Source organism: Amblyomma maculatum, chromosome 11, assembly GCF_055883805.1.
Source record: "Amblyomma maculatum isolate TAMU_Amacu chromosome 11, ASM5588380v1, whole genome shotgun sequence".
NCBI classification, from domain to species: domain Eukaryota; kingdom Metazoa; phylum Arthropoda; class Arachnida; order Ixodida; family Ixodidae; genus Amblyomma; species Amblyomma maculatum.
This window is the reverse complement of record NC_139354.1, coordinates 163435309-163455746: the sequence shown is the minus strand read 5'-3', so window position 1 is coordinate 163455746 and position 20438 is coordinate 163435309. Positions and strand designations below refer to the sequence as shown.

Sequence of the window (20438 nt, the reverse complement as noted above, 5' to 3'; positions counted from 1 at the left end):
TGGTGGAGTAGTTAGAGCAGCAATAAGCTCTGAGAAAGCTGCAACTTGTTCTGGCCCCCAATAGAATGAAACGCCTTTCTTGAGGAGTTGGGTGAGCGGACGAGCAAGGACTGCGAAGTTCGGGACGAATCGTCGGAAATAGGAACTTAGGCCAATGAAGCTTCGGACATCGCTGGATGACCGCGGAGTGGGAAAATCTCTGACGGCATGTATCTTTGATTTCCCGATGGCCGAAGCTGCATTTCTTTGAGTTGAGTTGAAGGCCGGCGCGGCGGAATAGCTCGAGAATGGTAGAAAGGCGAGAGAGGTGGCTGTCAAAAGCGGACGAGAAAACAATAATGACGTCGTCTAAGTAACAAAGGCAAGTAGTCCACTTGAAGCCGCGCAGCAATGAGTCCATCATCCGTTCGAAAGTTGCAGGGGCGTTACATAGGCCAAAAGGCATGACTTTAAATTGATAGAGGCCGTCAGGGGTGATGAACGCTGTCTTTTCACGGTCTCTCTCGTCGACAGAAATCTGCCAGTAGCCGGAACGAAGGTGGATGGATGAAAAGTAGCTGGCTATCAAGTGCGTCGTCGATGCGCGGAAGAGGATATACATCTTTTTTGGTTATCTTATTCAAATGACGGTAGTCAACGCAGAATCTTCAACTGTTATCCTTCTTCTTGACCAACACGACAGGGGATGCCCAGGGGCTACTGGAAGGCTCGATTATGTCGTTCGTTAACATCTTTTCGACCTCCGTTTGAATGACGCGTCGCTCGGCAAGCGAAACACGATAGGGCCGCCTGTGGATAGGACTGGCGTCCCCGGTGTCAATTCGGTGGGTTACAACTGTCGTTTGACCCAATGGGCGGGTGCCGAAGTCAAAAAGGTCACTGTAGGTAAACAAAAGCTTGTGTAAATCAGCGGCGAATTCAGGTTGCAGATCAGCTGATATCATGCTGTTAAGCGGATCAGGGCGCAATGTGGACGACGAGGGGACGTTGGCAGGGACGGCAGTTGTATGATCTGTAGACAGAGCTGAAATGTCACAATATCTTCGAGCACTTTCACGTACGGCTCGTCTACCCCCTGATTTCGCAATGCCTGCATCACCGCCGAGGTTTCAACTGAGTCGAATGCTTTTTCGTAATCAATGAATGCTATGTATAAGGGCTGGTTATATTCTGAGCATTTTTCTATCACCTGATTGATGGTATGGATACGATGGATAGTAGAGTACCGTTTCCGAAAACCTGCTTGATCCTTTGCTTGATTGCAGTGTAAGGTTATCCTGATTCTATTAGCAAAACCTTAGTAAATACCTCATACGTAACAAACAGTAAGCTGATTGGTCTGTAATTTTTAAGGTCCTTAGAGTCCCCTTTCTTATGAATGAGGATAATGTTTGCATTCTTCCATGGTTCCGGTACCGTCGATGACACCAGGCACTGCGTATGCAGGGTGGCCAGTTTTTCTAACACGATATCCCCGCCGTCCTTCAGCAAATTTGTAGCTATCTGATTCTCTCCAGCTGATTTCCCCCTTTTCAGCGTTTCTAATGCTTTCTTGACCTCGTCCTTCGTCACTGGTGGAACGTCTGACTGTTTTTCCCTACCGCCAATCTCGACGGTTTTTCCCTACCGCCAATCTCGACTTCTTTGGCTACTGTAGAGGTATGTATAAAACTGCTCGGCTACTTTGACTATCTTGTCCATATTCATGATGACGTTGCCCGCCTTGTCCCTTATCGCATACATCTGGTTTTTGCCTGTGCCCAATTTCTTCTTTACCGCTTTAAGGCTTCCCCCGTTCTTTACAGCATGCTCAATTTTCTCTATGTTATACTTCCTTATATCGGCCACCTTGCGCTTATTGATTAGCTTTGCTATCTCGGCGAATTCAATCTAGTCTGTTGGATTGGAAGCTTTCATACTCTGGCGTTTCTTAATGAAATCTTTCGTCTCCTTAGACAGCTTACCGGTATCCTCTCTAATTATCCTACCGCCTACTTCTACCCCACATTCAGTAATGATATCTCTGAAATTATTGTTAATTGCTTCTAGGGTAATGTCGCCATCCTCGTTTAGAGCTGAATATCTATTCTGTTGCGAGATCCTTAACTCTTCTGCCCTCCCCCTCACCGCTAATTCGTTGATGGGTTATTTAGGCTAATTCGAGACCTCACCATCCTGTGGTCACTGCATCGCACTTTCCCGATTACCTCTACATCTTGCATAATAGCGGGGGATGAACACATTATGAAGTCAATTTCATTTTTAGTCTCCCCGTTAGGACTTTTCCATGTCCATTTCCGGTTCTTCCGTTTGCTGAAGAAGGTATTCATGATTCGTAAGTTATAGCGCTCTGCAAACTCAACTAGTAACTCCCCCCTGCTATTCCTAGAACCAATGCCATAGTCACCTACTGCCTGGTCTCCTGCCTGCTTTTTCCCTACCTTGGCATTGAAGTCGCCCATTAGTACAGTATACTGCGTCTTTACTTTTTGCATTGCCGATTCTACATCTTCGTAGAAGCTTTCAACTGCCTGGTCATCCTAACTACATGTGGGTGCATAGGCCTGTACAACCTTCAGTTTATATCGCTTATTAAGCCTAATTGCGATGCCTGCCACCTTCTGATTAATACTATAGGATTCATCTATCTATACTTATTGACAAGGAAACCTACTCCTAGTTGTCGCCTCTCTGGTAAACCTCGATAACACAGTACATGCCCATCCTTCAGTATAATATATGACTCATTCGGCCTCCTAGCCTCACTAGGTCCTATGATATCCCATCTCATACCCTCTAGTTCCTCTAATAGCGCTGCTAAACTAGCTTCACTAGCTAGGGTTCTAGCGTTAAACGTTGCCAGGGTCAGTTTCCAATGGCGGCCTGTCCAGCGGAGCCAGGAATTCTTAGCACCCCTGCTGCGTCACAGGTCTGACCGCCGCCGTGGTCAGTTGTGCTGCAGCCGCTGGTAACTGAGGGCCGTGGTTTTATGGAGCTTATCATAGGAGGTTGCGGCCAATTACTGCACCAGGGTGGCCAACTCCTGTTCTGGTGAGGGAGTGCGTTGCTGGAGGTGTTCACCGGCATCAGGTCGCACCCCAAACCTGTTTATGCAATTCCATCGACACGCGGATGTTTTTTTTTTAAATTCGGTGGAGAATTGAGCGGCACCAGGACTTGAAGCCCGGTCCTCTTGCATGCGAGGCGGATGTTCTACCGCTACGCCACCGCTGCAACTGTCAGTGGGTACTGACACATTGAAGTCAACGATACAGACCGCAAGAAGACAATGTTTATAACACCGGAAGGCCTCTTCGAGTTCAAGGTAATGCGCTTAGGTCTCTGCTCTGCACCAGCTAGGTTGCAGCAAGTAATGGCTGCCTTGAAGTTGGCTGCCTTGAAGTGGCAAATTTGTCTGGTGTACTTAGACGACATCACTGCCTTCTCCTCAAGCTTTGAAGACCACCTGAAAGGGCTTTAGACAGTGCTCGATGCAATCAAATCGTCAGGGCTAACATTGAAACCAGAGAATGTCACTTTGCCTACGAAGGACTTTTTGACGGGTTAGTTGGTACACGATCTTGATTTTAATAGCGCTGAAGGAACACCACAGGAAAAAAAGACACAGAAGAACAGAAGCGCAACTTCCAACTTTAATGAGCAGAAAAGGAATCCAGGCACTCTTTTATAATCTCTAGTCTGCATGAATGTGTGATAACCACCACACTAAATCAGAAAACCAAAAAAGAAAAAAACAGAAAAAAAAAAAAATCAAACGAGGCAGGGATTGAACCAGTTGAATCATGGCAAATCACATGGGTGAAAGGCAGGTCGCATGGACAAAGACAAGATTATGATAAAGGCGGGCAACCACAAGAGCTTAGAAATCGAAGAAGACATGAGACAGAACTCAAAGATAAAAACATAAAATTCAAAAGGTGGAAGGCAGCGTTAAAAGGTGCCTAAAATCATTAAAAACATAAAAAAGAAGTAAAGTGGAGATTAGAAGATAGAAAAAACGCGTAGAAAAAGAAAACGGTGAAAAGAACTACACATATCCTTCCAAAAAGGAGAGTTCGTCTCTAGAAAGGAGTATAGAAGGCGTGCTAACGCACTTGTCTTTTCTTTTATGAATGTAAAAGGCCTCAATAACTTCTCTTTCTTTCTTGTCCTGTGCCTTGGCTAGAAGCATGGTTTCCTAAAACTTGGGATGGCAATTTTCACAATGGTTACAATGTATAGCTAGGTTACCTTCTGTCTTGTTCTTTATAGTCACCATTGTGCCTTCAAGCCTGCTCATTAAAACATTTCATCCAAAAAACAGCGCGAACAAACGCAAACAGCGCTGCTTTTTGGATGATGTATCACCAACTCGCCCGCTTAACTATCCTGTTGAAAACATTTCCCCATCTGTCCCACATAAACCTTGCCTAAATCTCGTACGCCACCTTGGCGGTGCACTGGGTGAACATGTTTTGATGCTTCACAGTACAAGCCTCTTTGACACGTTTTCCTGACACCATCGGGCAAATACTTGCCAGCTTGAAGGGAGCTGAAAAGATTAGCCGGACACTGCGCCTGGAAGCCACTTTTTTCAAATTGTGCGAGAGACCGTGCAGACAGGGAATAACCTGCACAAGTTTCTTTTCGGCCTCTAGTTTGTCATCTGGCTTCTTATTCTTTGAAGAAAACTTTCGGACACGCTGGTGACCAGATGCGCTGGGTAGCCTGCTGAAAGGATTCTTCCAGTCTGATACCGGAAGCTTTCATCTATCTTGTGCGGGCAAGATTTATCTAGGGCAGATATTAAACAAAGTGAAAATATGCCACGCTTTACTATCTTTGAGTGGGAGCTATCATAAGATAAAAGAGCCTTATTTGAGCGAGGCTGATACATCCAACACATGTGCGTGTTGGTAAAGGAAAGTTTCAGGTCTAGAAATTGAAGGCAACCGTTATCTACTGATTCATGTGTAAATTTCAATCCTGACGAGGTAGAATTAAAAGAACTCAGGGTCTGCGCGATTAAAGTATTAGTGTCACTGTGGGCAGGTACATTAAGAAGCACAAGATAGTCATCTACATATCTAAATATTCGAGAGACTGCCGAGTTGCACAAACCAGCTTCTAGTCGCCAATCAAAAGAGGCGAGAAAAATTTCGCACAAGACTGGAGCGAATGCACATGCGATCCAATGCACATGCCTTGCTTCTGCACGAAAAATTCATCTTGGAAATAAACAGCTGTGGAATTCACATAGAACAGTAACAAGTCTAAGAAATCTTGTCTTTGACCATGCGACCTGCCTTTCAACGATGTGATTTGCCATGATTCAATTGGTTCAATCCCGCCTCGTTTTTTCTTTTTTTGGTTTTCTGATTTAGTGCGGTGGTTATCACACATTCATGCAGACCAGAGATTATAAAAGAGTGCCTGGGTTCCTTTTCTGCTCATTAAAGTTGGAAGTTGCGCTTCTGTCCTTTTGTCTTCCTGTGGTGTTCCTTCAGCGCTATAACAAGCGTTTCAGTTCACTCTTTTATGAAAAACGCAGTGCGAGAGCAAAGGAAAGCATTAGAGGGGTCATGGCGTGAAAACAAGGGGAAAAGAGTAACAGAGGGAAAAGAGTAGCTGCCGTGCAATCTTGTGCAAGATGGAGACTGAAGCAGAGGAAATGAGGGGTCGTGCCCTAAACACATGTGCTGTGCCAAGCAGGAATCCCAGTGCCACACAGGAAATACTAATCAGCAGCATGAATAGACACAACAAGAGTGTCTGTTTGCGCTGCCGATTATTAGTATGCATTCCCATCAACAAGCCCAATTCAAGACTCTAGTTCACACAAGAAAGTGCACTTGCTGATGCGCACTGTCGCCAAGCAGATTTTAAAACCACCCCTTAATGGGCACTTTGTTTACCGTGAGCATGAAATAAGCAGTACTTCACATTGGGTCCTATGGAAGGCACATCGGTGGCCGGCAAAACCCGCTATATAACCGATCTCTCACTATAAGCAATTATGCTGTAACTGGTCTCCATGCACTACTCCTGCAGGAAACATTGTGCGCTGCAAACGACAGAACTTGTTCGTAAAACAGCTTGTGTTCTTGCATGACAAAATTTAGATTTCAATGTGCTGTGGCCGTAGGTATATATTGGGCAGACTGGGCGTTGCATTAACATTAGACTGATGGAGCATGCACAGTCTTAAAAAAGGAGTGAAACTAACTTGGCAAAATATTGTAATGCGTGTGAATGTGTACCTTTCTTTGTTGACACTAATATACTATTTCTTCACAATGACCAGAATACTAGAGAAATCGCCGAGGCTTTCCATATTAACAGGAAGCAAAATGTTTGCGTCAGTAAAACGTCCGTTGCGTTGACAGAAAAAGAGATGACCATGCTGCACAATTGATAGTGCGGAAGTTTCACTACGTGTATGTGATGGGGGGCGTTTTACATTTGCTTTATTTTTTCAAATTTGACTATGTGCATGTGCGTCCACCAAGTGTATGTATACATATGGTCTTCCGTTCTTTCATTAAATCAGTTGTCAGTTCTGAGCCGTTGCTGTCCCCTTCTCTTCTTTGTCAGGTTTTTGTTGAGCTGTTATATTACTGTTCATCATGGTTCACCAACTCGCCTAATGAGCCGTTCTTCTACAGTTTTAAATAAGCCTCAATGCATTATGTAATGGTTTCGTGTGTGACGAAAATAAAGGTTTTGAAAATGCCTACTGTGCCATTCAGCCTCGACTACTGATCCCAAGGACGTGGTGGCCACGTTTCGATTCAGTCTCTTTTTAGTGTGAAATGTCCTGTTTGTCTGCTATTGATCCCAAGGTGGCGGCCGCGTTTTAATGGAGGTGAAACGGAAGGCGCTCGTGAATTGTACAATGCCAGTGCATGTTACAGAAGAACCACACGGTTGAAATTTCCAGAGCCCTCCACTACGCCTTCCCTGATAACCCGAGTGGCTTTGGGATATTAAACACCATAAACAAGAAGTACTATTTGAATAATTCGTTTCGAACTAAGATACCACTATTCGCACACCCAATTTAGCTCCATAGCCTCAAGCCTTCAAGACGACAATAACATTTGGTGCGCCAGAACGTGATCTGACCTGTGCATTCACCCAGTCCTGTCTTGGGAAATGGGGAAGCTCACCTTGTAGAAGAGCAGGATGCAGTTGATGAAGAACGCCAGAACAAGCGCAATGTACTTCATGTTGTAGAAGTTCCGTGCCAGGAAGCTCTGTGGGGTGGCACAAAATGCACAGAGTGGCATCATCACACGCGTTTCTGGTGAGCACCACACGTAATATGTGACATACAGTTATGGCAGCATGACAGCCTTCAATCTGAGACATGACACATAGATTCTGGCAACCAATAACATGGTAAACTGAGAACACTGTGTTGTCATTTAAGGTACTACCATTCCTTCACAAGATGTTCACCCAAAACAAAGGGAGATGCTACAAACTGCAGGTGACAAGCAGACGTGACTAACAATTGTGACAATGCCAATAACATGAACCCAGTGTTCCTCTCAGCAAACCCACGGTATGAAAAGGAAAGGTTCCACAGTGCTACCAAAGACAAATGCACAGAAAGATCTGGTCAGGACAGGCGCTGGACTCCAACTGGTCACTCCTTAAAACAACAAAAAATGAAACTTTTATTCGCATGTGAAAACAAAAATTGGCGAAGTAAACACCCACAGATGCCTCTACACCACCGGCGAGGCCATGAATATTACATTATGCCGTTCCTAACTACTAATCAAATTAAGAAGACGACTTTCGCCACTGAACAGAGAGGTGTCACTGATGCAGTCTGATCCCAGCCTTTTGGTATAAGATGCTTCGAGCAACTCACAGGCGAGAGTGTTCCTGCTTCTGCTTAATATCCTGATTTCTGTGAGTTTTGATTCGCACTATGGCTTGAAATTGCACGACTGGCAGTGGGCGGGCAGATATAAATTTGGATTGTTTTTCATAGAATGCTTGTGCTCCGCAGCCTAATCATTGGCCAGTTTGGCCGACATATACCTCGGCACAAGTTAAGGGGATTTGATAAATGACCCCTGTGGCACATTTGACATATGACTTAACATGCTTCTTAGAGGAGCCATTGATATGTTTTCTCTTTTCATCGCCCGTCACTCGTATGCAAATGTTAGGCAATATATTTTTTTTAGGGGGGGGGGGTTAAAAAGACTATTCTGGTGCTGTGCTTGCTGATAACCTTCTTCTAACTATGCGCCACCTTGTGCACGTAAGGTGCAACAACAGGTCTAGTCGCGGCCTCCCCTCCAGGATGGCTTTTCTGCTTATGGGCACGTCCTTTCATACTCTGTATCAGGAACTCCGTCCCGGCTAAGTGTTTGGGATTGCAGCCTTGTCAGCTGGTTATGAAGCTCTCCTTCATCATGTGACATCTCTGCAAAGCACACTCTAGCGCTTGCTTTGTGATTGTTTGCACCAGCAGGCACCATTGTGTGTGAACTTAAAATTTAGGTCTACAGGCAATCGTGCTCTGGTATTTATGATGGAAATGTTAAGCCCTTCCCGCTGCTGTGAAAAATATCTGGGATTTTTGCCCGGTTTCATTATACAGCTCGTCACTGACACACGTTGAGAACTCTCCCAGTGTTAAAGGCTAGCAACAGGGACCAGTCAATAGCCGCAAGAGAAATGCTGCATAATACGGAAGAAACACAGGACTCAATACCTGGCGCTGTAAATACAAGTGATTTTTGGAGCTTCCTTCTGTTCTGATACCATGTAGGGCAACATCCAGTGAGGAATCGGTCACTGGGCCATCATCGTATTCAAGTCACAGTGGGGAGCTACCTGAAGGACAACCACTCTTTTACTGGAGGTCTTTGCCAGCCAGCAAAGCAGGCATGGGGTCGAGAGGCAACAGGCGATGCCACTGCTCGCTGCTGTCTGGTGGCGAGCATAAGCTTGCTCACATAAGCATGCTCCCTCGCTTTTTTCTTGGGATGATAAAAAGCGAGTATTATGTAGGGCGATGCCTTATTTGGCATCATCAGAATCCTTTGCTACTGAGAGAGGGTGCCTCGAATGAATTACTTGCTTAACAAATTGACTCAATGAAAAGGAATGGCGTAGTATCTGTCACACTTGTTCTGTAGACACCTGAACCGCACCGTTAGGGAAGGGAGGAAGGTGGGAGTGAAAGTGGAAAGAGAGAAAGGGGTGCTGCAGTGGAAGGCTCCAGAGTAATTTCGACCACCTGGGGATCTTTAAGGTGCACTGACATCGCGCACCACACGGATGCCACTTCGTTTCGCCTCCATCGAAACGCAGCCGCCGGCGGTCGGTACCGAGCCCGGGTACTCCAGCACAGTAGTCAGGCGTCTCACCACTGCACCACCGCGGCGGGACAACTTGCTCGACACACCTACCATTTTGGCTTGTGCTCTTTGTTAGAGCACTTTGTGCATTCAAAAGAAGTGCACAGCTGCAACGATTAGGCAAATACTTGCTTTACGCTTGTTTGGAATGTCAAGAACAGGGAACGAATCTGGAAATCTCAATGAGCTTTTCTTGCAGAGCCTAGTCTTCTGTTGTGACCATGACCAGCTTAATTGTGATGCTTTGTTAAGCTGGAGTAGAGCAAAAATGAGGCAAGATTTTCAGCGTTTTAGTGCAGCTGTTCCGACACGCTGCCGTTTAGTAAAGTACAAAAGTGCGTAATGCTTTTCGTGTTGGTATAATTATCTTCCTGCACTGACCTGTGGGCAGTCTTTTTTGTATCATGAATGAACTGCTCAAAAAACAAATCTCTCTCACTCTTTAAACACATGTCACTCATCTTCAGAATAAGCGCAGTCAATTTCTTTTACGGGAATACCATGTTCCAAACGGAACAGCAATACGTTCCACAAATGAACAGACATGAGGCATCAGGACTGTGAGCTGTTTTTGTAACACTTACGCACTTGATTGGTAGTTCAGTACCCATTGACGAAATGATGTCATCAGTAACTCTATCACTAAATAAACTGCTGCACGAAATGATAAAGTGCAATACAAATCACGTACGGCAGCTGATCCTTCCCACTCTTGCTGGCCGCAACATGGCAGGAGTTCAATGGGAGATTCAGTACATTACAAAGATTGTTTTCTTCGTAAGCAATCTTTGTAATATATAGTACATCTTGAGGAATCCTACTTTAGGCTGCATTTACATCGCGAACTCGCTATTGATAAACATTTTAAGACAGCTGTGCTCCTTAATCAAATTTCCCCCATTCACTCTGATTACAACCACGCAAGCCATTACACACTGCTCTGCTTAACAAGCAGCAGCATATGCAACATTGGTGGATATGGTGTATGCAGAGCCGCATTAGAAATAGAGTGAAATATTGCCTTCTTTTTCTGTTCTCCAGGTCAATGAAGCATCACAACCAAACACTGGGAATCATAGTAAAAACCAAGTCAAATATTCGAGATCTGTGCCCCGTCTTACTTTTCTAATACTTCAAACGAGAGGAAAGCATCTATTTTCCAGATCATTGCATCTATAGGAGCTGTGTAGTGATAATAAACGCAACATGCATTGTAACGAAGAGTGAGTTTAAGTGAGTTTTCCTGTGCCAGTGCCCTCCTTCAGTTAACGGTAAATGCCGCACTTGTTACCTGCTTGCATTTTATCATCCCAAGCAAGCTAACGAGGCAGCACATCAGCCGATTTAAACCTTCAACCGGAGAGCAGCGACGAATGACAGCGACCACCATGCCACCGTTTGGCCCAGTGCCTGCTCCGCCAGCTGGCGGGGCTGCTCGGTTACTTTGGCAAAGATGGTACATTTGAACTACAGTCTGTGGGAATTAAACATTTCCCTCGCCCCCACGACGCGGCGAACACCCTTCTCTCTCTCGGGGAGCCCTCATCTTTCCCCTTCTGGCCTCTTTCCTCCGGTGCTGTGGCGGAGAGCGCAGGGGTGAGATAACTACCGGAATGTGCACTGGCACGCCATTTCCTTAGCTCTGCGCATGAACGCAAAGGTCGAGACCGGCACCGAGGAAGAACATTGGCCGTTCCCAATGAACAACTTGGCCCGCTGGCTATGTTTGCCTCGGTGTGTCGTTCTTCACGGCCACGGCTGTGGTCAGAGCTAGCGGTGTGGCCTCGGTTTTCAGAGCGGAGCCGCAGCCCTGTAGAGAATCCCCAAAAATGGCGCACCAATGCGGGACCCCCACTGGCAGTCCAGTTGGGGAGGCTAGCTCACGAAGAATGGTGGAATTCCACGCAGTAAGTCGTCCGAAGTCGGCTGGCCGATCCTGGCCGGTATGCGAAGCCTAGCCCAATGGCAAGGGCTTCCAACCGCTATAGCGATACGCCTCAAGTTAAATCGCAGGTGTGGTCCGCCGAACACATCATTCTCAAGGAGATCCTGAGCTACTCGTCAAGCTGCTGCTAGTTGCCTACGCTACCCCCCTTACACCCGCTCGGGACAGCCGGCCTGTTGGTCCAGCTCACGATAAGTGCCCATTTGCCTACCTCCGCCCAGAACCGCCGATGCGGTAAGTCCGTATTGCCCGTTGGCTCAAAACCGCGCTGTCTGTACAGCGGAGAATGCGGGTGAGAGCGCTGCCGAAGCGCGCCGAGCACAGGTTCAAAGTTCACCGGCTCAGGAGAGTCGAGAGCCAAGTTTACTGGAGCGGCATCGCATGGATATGCGGTGAGGTCACTCGCATTCGGCAGGTCAGTTCACGAGCAGCCAAATGCCGTTCGGAAAGGAGGCGTGAATTACCTAGTCGCCTGTGCGATGTCACTAGGAGTCGTGGTACACCGTATTTGCGGAAGGAGGTTGCATCGGGGAGCGCCCTGTTGCGGAAACCTCCAGTGCACGTGCATCTCGTAAGAGTGGGGACACCCACTTGAGCTTGCGTTCAGCAGTTAAGAGCTGTCAGGGGTTAGTAGGAAGGCTCATATTTTTTTTATTTTGTCGTAAGAGGGTCGCTAGTCTTGTTGAAGAGACAGAACCCCGCGACGATGCAGGCCAAATTGCGCTGTGAAGCCACTTGTACTGTGGTTGGCGTTAGTTAACTCTAGTGTAGCTGGTATTGCTACGAGTGAGTTGGAGACTTCCTGCTGATCTATGATTAAGCTTGGCTACATACGTGCTAGGCAATGACGCCTCAGATGATGGGCAGAAAAGCCGTTATTCGCAAAGGAGCGAGCGCCGATATCGGAATATAGAGCCGCTCTAGGGTGAATATGCGCAATCACATAACTACCGGAATGTGCACTGGCACGCCATTTCCTTAGCTCTGCGCATGAACGCAAAGGTCGAGACCAATGTCGACGACTACGCAATGTGATTGCGCAAGATTGTGGCCAATGCCAACGGGAAGGCGAACCGCAGCCGCGGTAAGAACATTGCAAGTCCGATGGCTAGCTATGCTTACGCACTCAGCGACATGAACGCAAGATCGCGCCGAGTCGAGCGCCGAGATGGGTGGACCATTAGAGGTTGCTGAGATTGTTTCGCGGCTGCAAGCTGAAAGGCCCGAGATCGGGCAGAATCGGCGGACCCATGCCAACAGTACTTCCTTTGAAAGTAACTGTAGAAGCGGACCCTGCATGCGCATAACAGTGCATAGGCAAGCGATCCCGAGAGCGGTCTCTACAGGCACCGCTGCAAAACTCGAATCCAGCGCAGTCGCTGCGACAACGGGAAAAATGCCGCGCAAGTGCAATGACTCAAGCAGCGGCCCTGTAGCACCCACAGCCAGCGAAATCGCTGAAGGATTGTCAAATGCTGCGTATGTGAGATCACGCGCACAGCTACTCCGTGGGCATCGCTACAACACCCTCCGTCAGCGCGATCGCTGAAAGAAGGGGGAGCGCTCCGAGCGTGGAGGTCACGCACGCAGAGCAGCGCCGGCGGCGTCGGCTGCCTGTGCAGCTTGAGCTGACGACGGACAAACGTCAGAGGCGCGAGTTCGCGCGAGCGGATATAAGGGAAGGCAGTCCTTTCCGCGATGATACAGTGAGGAAGGTAGGCGCAATCGCCTAATGTTAACCGCAAGGGCACGAGCGGTCTCGTGTGAAGTTATCCGGCACGTGTCGATACACAAGCCAGCAGTGTTCCTGTACGCGAAGCCTGTGCTGAGCATGTTCAGAGGGACCTAGCCCGCCGACTGGCCTTATTTATGACACCGGCACTCCGGGTGCATGGGCCACGCTGTCTGCATTCAGGCGGCGGGGAGCGGCGAAGGTGATGTTTAGTCTACCAGCCCAATGGCTGCGCAGGCATACAGTGGTCTCCGAAAAAAGCTCGAATTCGAGCTTGTTCATGGAGCAGCTCGCATCCGAGCTCGAATTGGAGAAGAACCTGGCCCGTGTAGATATGCAGGCCGGGGTGGTTCCTGTACGCGGAGGGACGGAGCCTGCTGCCCTGATTGACGACCTGCGGGGAATCGGCGTGGTCGTAGGTGATCAGCGCACTGCGGGCGTGCCGGCGGCCCGCAACCGGATGGCGGGACAGCGGACTTCGCCCCCTCTTCATCCCTGTGACAGCAGTGGCGGGGATCTGTGCGGCCTGCACGCGGAGCCAGCTCGACGCGGGGGTGGCCATTTCTGCTTTGGCCGCCTGTCCTGCGGCATGGACCTGCTGAGGGATCAGCCGTGCAGCTTCAAAGGGGAAAACGGCGCCCAGGTGGAGGTCACGATTAAGGGAGGAAGAGTGTGGGAATTCAACATTTCCTTCGCCCCCACGACGCGGCGAACACCCTGCTCTCTCTCGGGGAGCCTTCCTCTTTCCCCTTCTGGCCTCTTTCCTCCGGTGCTGTGGTGGAGAGCGCAGGGGTGAGAGAACGGCCCCTCCTTCCCCCTCCTATCTCAGCGGACAGCACCCAGAGAGACGACGCCGCGACGCCGTAGCGCGCGGATGCTGCTATGACACCGAGGAAGAACACTGGGCGTTCCCAATAAACAACTTGGCCCGCTGGCTATGTTTGCCTCGGTGAGTTGTTCTTCACGGCCACGACTGTGGTCAGAGCTAGCGGTGTGGCCTCGGTTCTCAGAGTGGAGCCGCAGCCCCGTAGAGAATCCCCACAAGTCGAACCTGGATAATTAGAATTTTCGTTATATTGAACTCACAGAATATCCCCTTGTACATGGGCAGCTTGTGTTTTGATAGATCAAAATGTGGTAAAATGTTGCTGGGATTGAACTTGCATCCTCAGCACCCTACGCACAGCTGCTGACCCCTGTGTGATTGCTTAACAGCACAGGAACAGGCAGCTGTGCCAAAGAAAACCTCAAACCGAAATAGGTTCAGCACTAGTGTGTAGCTGGGACAAGATTTCCTATTCGTTTGGAGCAGAAAAATAGTGAAAAATAGTGTGAATGGGACAAGGACAAGAAAGAATGTAAACCAACAGGACTAGTGCCTTGTTCCATTCAAGCTGTTTTTTCTTTTCGAAACATGCCTACAAACCAACTAGTTCAAATCAAGACTTCTAGATTTCCTACAGCAATTTTGTTAAAATAAAAGTCACACTCACTGATAGTCTTCTATTTCCTTTTCATTTCAGTCCACATTTCTGCAATTTTTCACCTTTTCTTTAACTGAAATTCAAGGTGCTCCTTTCAGGAAACCGATTAAAAGCTTAGTATGCACCGCATTCTCCTTTAGAAAATAATTTTTTTTGTCATGAGCTGTCTGCATTGCTCGTAGCAACTTTTTGTTAGGCATGGCTTTATTGTTTATAAACAACAAGGGAAATTTTCATGCTATCAATTATCTATCCAGGTGCACCTTTGCGCCACTTTTCTCAAGGGTAGAAACTTTGACTAGTCAGTCGGGCAACACTCATGTGATGAACCACTTGTCTTTTTGTATTCCCATCAGAGTGGCCACACAAAGCGGGCCAGGTCACAGGTTAGCCATGCTAAATCCTCTCAAACATCATTTTCATAAAAAATCAAATAAAGACACTTGTGCAGCCATGCGGATGTCCCACCACTCACCACAATTTTCTGGCCGTACTCGCTGAGGTCTATGGCAGCAACTGGCGGCGTCTCGGCTGGCTTGGGTGGCTCGGCCGCAGCCATCTGGGGCGCCATCATCATGGCTACCATCTCCGGTGTCAGCACCGCAGAGTGCTTCAGGTCTCTGCATGGCATGGAGCACACATCAGTGCTTGCAAACACGTCTAGCCATGGCAACTTGAACTCCTGAAAAACTGCGCCAAATGAAACACACCACAAGAAAAAAGATGAGACAGTATGCACCAACTAACCCAGGAAACGATGTTAATGAACTTTTACCTGTGTACATGAACTTGACAGTCAACAAGGCTGACGACTGAGCAACTTGGTAAGGGTTCATATTTAACCAGCCAACCTAGTCCAGCCTTGTCCTGTCCGCTTCTTCCTTGTGTCTCGTCCTTTGGCTGGTTAAATATGAACTCGACAGTGTCGGGTCGAGTAAGCCTGTCGAGTCTATACGCAGTCGGGTCGAGTACTATGGCAGTACAAGATAGCGATGTGCAAGTTGGCATTTATCATCATCTAAGGTGCCCAAAGGGGGTGCTAAAAATGCCTGGCTCCGCTGGACAGGCCGCCATTGGAAACTGACCCTGGCAACGTTTAATGCTAGAACCCTAGCTAGTGAAGCTAGTTTAGCAGTGCTGTTAGAGGAACTAAAGGGTATGAAATGGGATGTCATAGGGCTTAGTGAGGTTAGGAGGCCGAATGAGGCATATACTGTACTGAAGGATGGGCATTAACTGTGGTATCGCGGTTTAACGGAGAGGCGGGAACTAGGAGTAGGTTTCCTTATCAATAGGTATATAGAGGATAATATACATGAATTCTATAGTATTAACGAGAGGGTGGCAGGCATTGTAATTAGGCTTAATAAGCGGTATAAACTGAAAGTTGTACAGGCCTATGCACCTACGTGTAGTTATGATGACCAGGCAGTTGAAAGCTTCTACGAAGATGTAGAATTGGCAATGCGAAAAGTAAAGACGCAGTATACTGTATTAATGGGCGACTTCAATGCCAAGGTAGGGAAAAAGCAGGTAGGAGACCAGGCAGTAGGTGACTATGGCATTGGTTCTAGGAATAGCAGGGGGGAGTTACTAGTTGAGTTTGCAGAGCGCAATAACTTACGAACCATGAATACCTTCTTCTGCAAACGGAAGAACCGGAAATGGACATGCGAAAGTCCTAACGGGGAGACTAAAATTGAAATTGACTTCATACTGTGTTCAACCCCCGCCATTATGCAAGATGTAAAGGAAATCGGGAAAGTGCGATGCAGTGACCACAGGATGGTGAGGTCCCAAATTAGTCTAAAATTGAAGAAGGAACGCAACAGATTAGTAAGAAAGAAACCCATCAACGAATTAGCGGTGAGGGGGAGGGCAGAAGAGTTCAGGATCTCGCTACAGATTTGGTATTCAGCTCTAATCGTGGATGGCGACATTACCCTAGAAGCAAGGAACAATAATTTCAGAGATATCATTACGGAGTGTGCGGTAGAAGTAGGCGGTAGGATAGTTGGAGAGGATACCGGTAAGCTGTCTTCGTCGAGCTTGCTGCTGTTCTTCCAGTAGTTTATTTGACACTCTTCTAGCAGTCCTTCTAGATGCTTGCAGATGGAACCCTCTGAAGTTATTGCCGTCTCTTGGTCGTCTTCCAGTTTCACGCTCCGATTGCGATACTTGTTGTCCAGTGTCTCTGTGTTTGGGAGGTTCCTGTGGTTACCAGCACCAGGTTTTGCTTCTGGCGTACTGGAGCCGTCTTTCATCGGTGCTTGTTGCACTCTTAAAGATTTGTCGGCAGCAGCAGCGGCATCACCACCACTATAAGCCGATCGGAAACGTGGACAACACAGAAAGGTCCACAGATTACTCTGTAGTCATTATTTAGCTTTCAAATATTAAATAGAAGGATCACCAAACAGAGAAAGTCATTCATACGTTCAGCGTCAGGCGATCCCACAATAGAAATCCTCTAACATGGCGGCAATTACTCGTTTCGGTTTTCCTCTGGTAGGTGCCAGCACTTTTGCATAAGGGAAAAGGTTTTCTCATAAGCATCCCAATTTCGGCCTTCTGAGATGCACATTTCAGACCTTTTACAGGAATTGATGAGATTAGCATGCTCACAGGGATGGTTGAGACTGAAAGGGCAAATTTTGAGCCTGAAAAAAGCAGCATCTGGTCCTGTGCTTCACCCCGGTGAACTTATTAACCTCATCCGCCCACCTAACTTTCTGCCTCCATCTGCTTTGCTTTCCTTCCCTTGGTATCCAATCTGTTACCCCTAGCAACCATCGGTTATCCGCTCTTCGCACTACATGTCCTACCCATTTCTTCTTAATTTCCACTAGAATGCCGATAACTTGAGTTATTTCTCTGACCCCCTTCACTCTGCACGCTTCCTATCTCTTAATGTTACCCCTACGAATTTGCGTTCAAATCAATTCAATAAACTTTATTTTCCAGGAGAAGAGTATATCCTAGAGAGAAGAAAGGGCTAAAAACTGATAAGAACAGCTTGACTGGGCCCAGGCGCCTCTAAATTGCAGTAAGCGACAAAAACGCATACACTGGATGAAACAAATAACAAAAGAATATTTAACCATCACAACAAATTTGCCAACAAAAAAAGCATTTAACAAATGTGCATACACAAACAAAAATGGAAGCAGATTCTATTTAAACTATAAGTGAAAACAGAGCAAGAAAACAAAAATGAATGGTAACAATGGATATTAGATAATATAACCTCAGATAACTCTATGTACAGAGATTTCAAAGACATTTTAGATGGACATACATGCTGCAATCTAATCGATGTTCTTACAAGAGTAACACTCACCACGCAAGCCACACTTCACCTCTGTGTCACAAGTTTTGATCCTGATGATGTAAAAGCGGGTGCTTTAAAATCAGACATTAGTGACTATTTTGTTTTCTCTCTGAAAAAAAAACCACCTTGACCAAATGAAAAACTATCACAGAGAATGTTCAGAAGTTTGTTGATCTTGTACCAAATTTCAACTGGAAGGGCGAAATAGAAGAGGCTGAGTCCGGTAAGTAGTATAATGTCTTTATATCGTCCATTGAATCACTATATGACCACTGTTTTCCACTCCAGCCTCACAAAAAATGCAGGAAATTGAGGAAACCTTGGATAACCACTGAACTATATGAGAGGATAAAATTTCGTGATAACCTCTTCCAAACATTTTTAAACACAAGAGATGAGACTGATCCACGCGACTTCAAAAAGATGAGAAATAAACTGAATAAAGACATCAAAAGAGCTAAAACTGAGAGCTATAAAAATAAATTTCTTACTACTGCCAGTAATCCCAAACTCATGCGGGAGACATTATATGAATTAATAAACAAGAAACCAATAAACAGAAAAATTGATTTTCATAAACCTGGTGCCTCTTAAAGGGAGATCTCAAACTTGTTCAATAAACACTTTCTTACGGTAGGTTCATCCTCAGACGCCTATCTTGGCATACCTTGTGAAAGTTATATCGCTAGCAGTTGTGCCTCGACTGTCTTCTTCCTGTCCCCTACAGACCAGCATGAAGTGCAGAGTGTTATTATGTCTATGAAGATAGCTTAGCCTGTGGCCCCGATGACGTCAAAGCAAAACTGCGAAAAGCGTGAGTGGTTTAATTGCAGTCCCACAGGCCCATATCTGTAATCTTATTATGACAACAGGCGAGCTTCCGGGCAAAATGAAATTAGCTAGAGTTTCTGCCGTACATAAAGGAGGATCCCTTGACGACTTAAATAACTGCAGGCCGATTTCAATCCTCTCTGTTTTCTCTAAATTAGCAGAACAGATCATTAACAAAAGGATAACGGGCTAAACGATAACACATAACTTAATAAAGAAAGAGCAGCACAGATTTTGTACAAAAAGTCGGTGGAAACAGCCCTTCTTGGAATTAAGAAGAAATTCTTGAAAACATGGAAAATAAACTGTTAACACTAGGTATCTTCTTACACTTCAGAAAGGCTTTTGACTGCATATAGCATGACCTTCTTTTACGTAACCTCCCCTTTTACGGTATCCGAGGTGTAGCACATTCTCTAATAAAAAGCTATTTAACATCCAGATCACAGTTTACAAAAGTAAGTAACGTCCAGCCCGAGATGGAAACAATCAAATATGGGGTATTCCAGGGTTCTATTCTTGGACCTTTACTATTTCTGCTTTGCATAAACGATATTGTTAATATTCGAGGAAGGAAAAAATGGTGCTTTATGCAGATGATACAAACATATTTTTCTCAGGAAATAACCTCAATGATATATGCGCAGACGCGAACATATGGCTTACAAATTTAAATGCATGGTTAAAACCAAATAATATGCAACTGAATACGGAAAAAACAAAGTACTTATTGTTTAGGTCGAAAGGACAAACAAATTTACCACCCTTAGCCCTCGAAGTTCAGGGAATACCTATCCAACACACATCAACAATCCGGTTTTTAGGTGTCTTGTTCAAAGAAAACTTGTCATGGTCTCCTCATATTGATTTCTTAAGATCCGATGTATCTAGAGCCATTGGTGTACTGAATAAAGTGAGGTCAGTCATACCATCTGATGCTAAACGCAAAATCTACTATGCACTTGTGCACTCAAGAAAGGGAGGGAGGGAGGAAGGAAGGAAAGAGAGGGAGAAAGAAAGAAAAAGAAAGATGCATATAAAACCTAGTTAGATGTTAACAAATACATTTTAAGATCTTTTAGGCTCACATTAGCTAGGACTTTGTATCTATTAAGAGTGGACGGTAAGTTGTGTTCTAGTGTTTGTAGTTTATAATTGTTTCAAAAGTATGGGATAAACCAGATATCGGTATTGCGGGTGCAGATTAGATTTGATGCTGGCCTTAAATAGCTCTGTGTTGTTCTCAGCTTCGGCTCCAAGAACGATAGCCGAATGGAATAAGTTACCTTGCGATGTGGACTCCTTATCATTGTCCGATGCGTTTTTCTCTGCAATAAGTTCTTGCCAATAGGTTTAGTGTGCTCAGTTTTGTTTTTTGAGCGTATGTTTTGATTTTTCTGTTTTGGATATGGATGTAAAGTGCTTGTGTCTTGTTTATTTCTTTCTGATTTGCTCCACAGTATCTTTACTATGTGCCAATGTGTGCGATTTTTTTTTCTTTTTCTTTGCTTTGTTGCTGTTCTCTTTGGTGGACCATAATTTGTTATCGTACGTGATGTACCCACTTCTGCCTTGGCTACTAAAAGGCGGCCGGCAGTATTAAATAAATAAATCAAATAGAACCCTTGTAGCGCACAGTGATGCTGTAAAGCGCAGGCACTAAGATCGGCGTTCCCAGCCGGTGAAAAAAAGTAATGTTGAAAGCGTGTGCTCACTGCGCACGCACGGA

The 20438-nt window shown here is 46.1% G+C and overlaps 1 protein-coding gene across 1 annotated transcript in view; it reads right to left on the bottom strand.

Annotated features, from left to right (window-relative positions):
- The window catches only part of RyR (Ryanodine receptor), a 1181579-nt gene that overhangs the window by 84625 nt on the left and 1076516 nt on the right, over positions 1–20438 (bottom strand). Inside the window, exons 115-116 of the mRNA XM_084584752.1 lie at positions 15023–15167; positions 7170–7256 (exon numbers count right to left, since the gene is read on the bottom strand). Of these exons, the coding sequence (XP_084440878.1) occupies positions 7170–7256; positions 15023–15167 (232 nt within the window). The remainder of the gene's footprint in view (positions 1–7169; positions 7257–15022; positions 15168–20438) is intronic.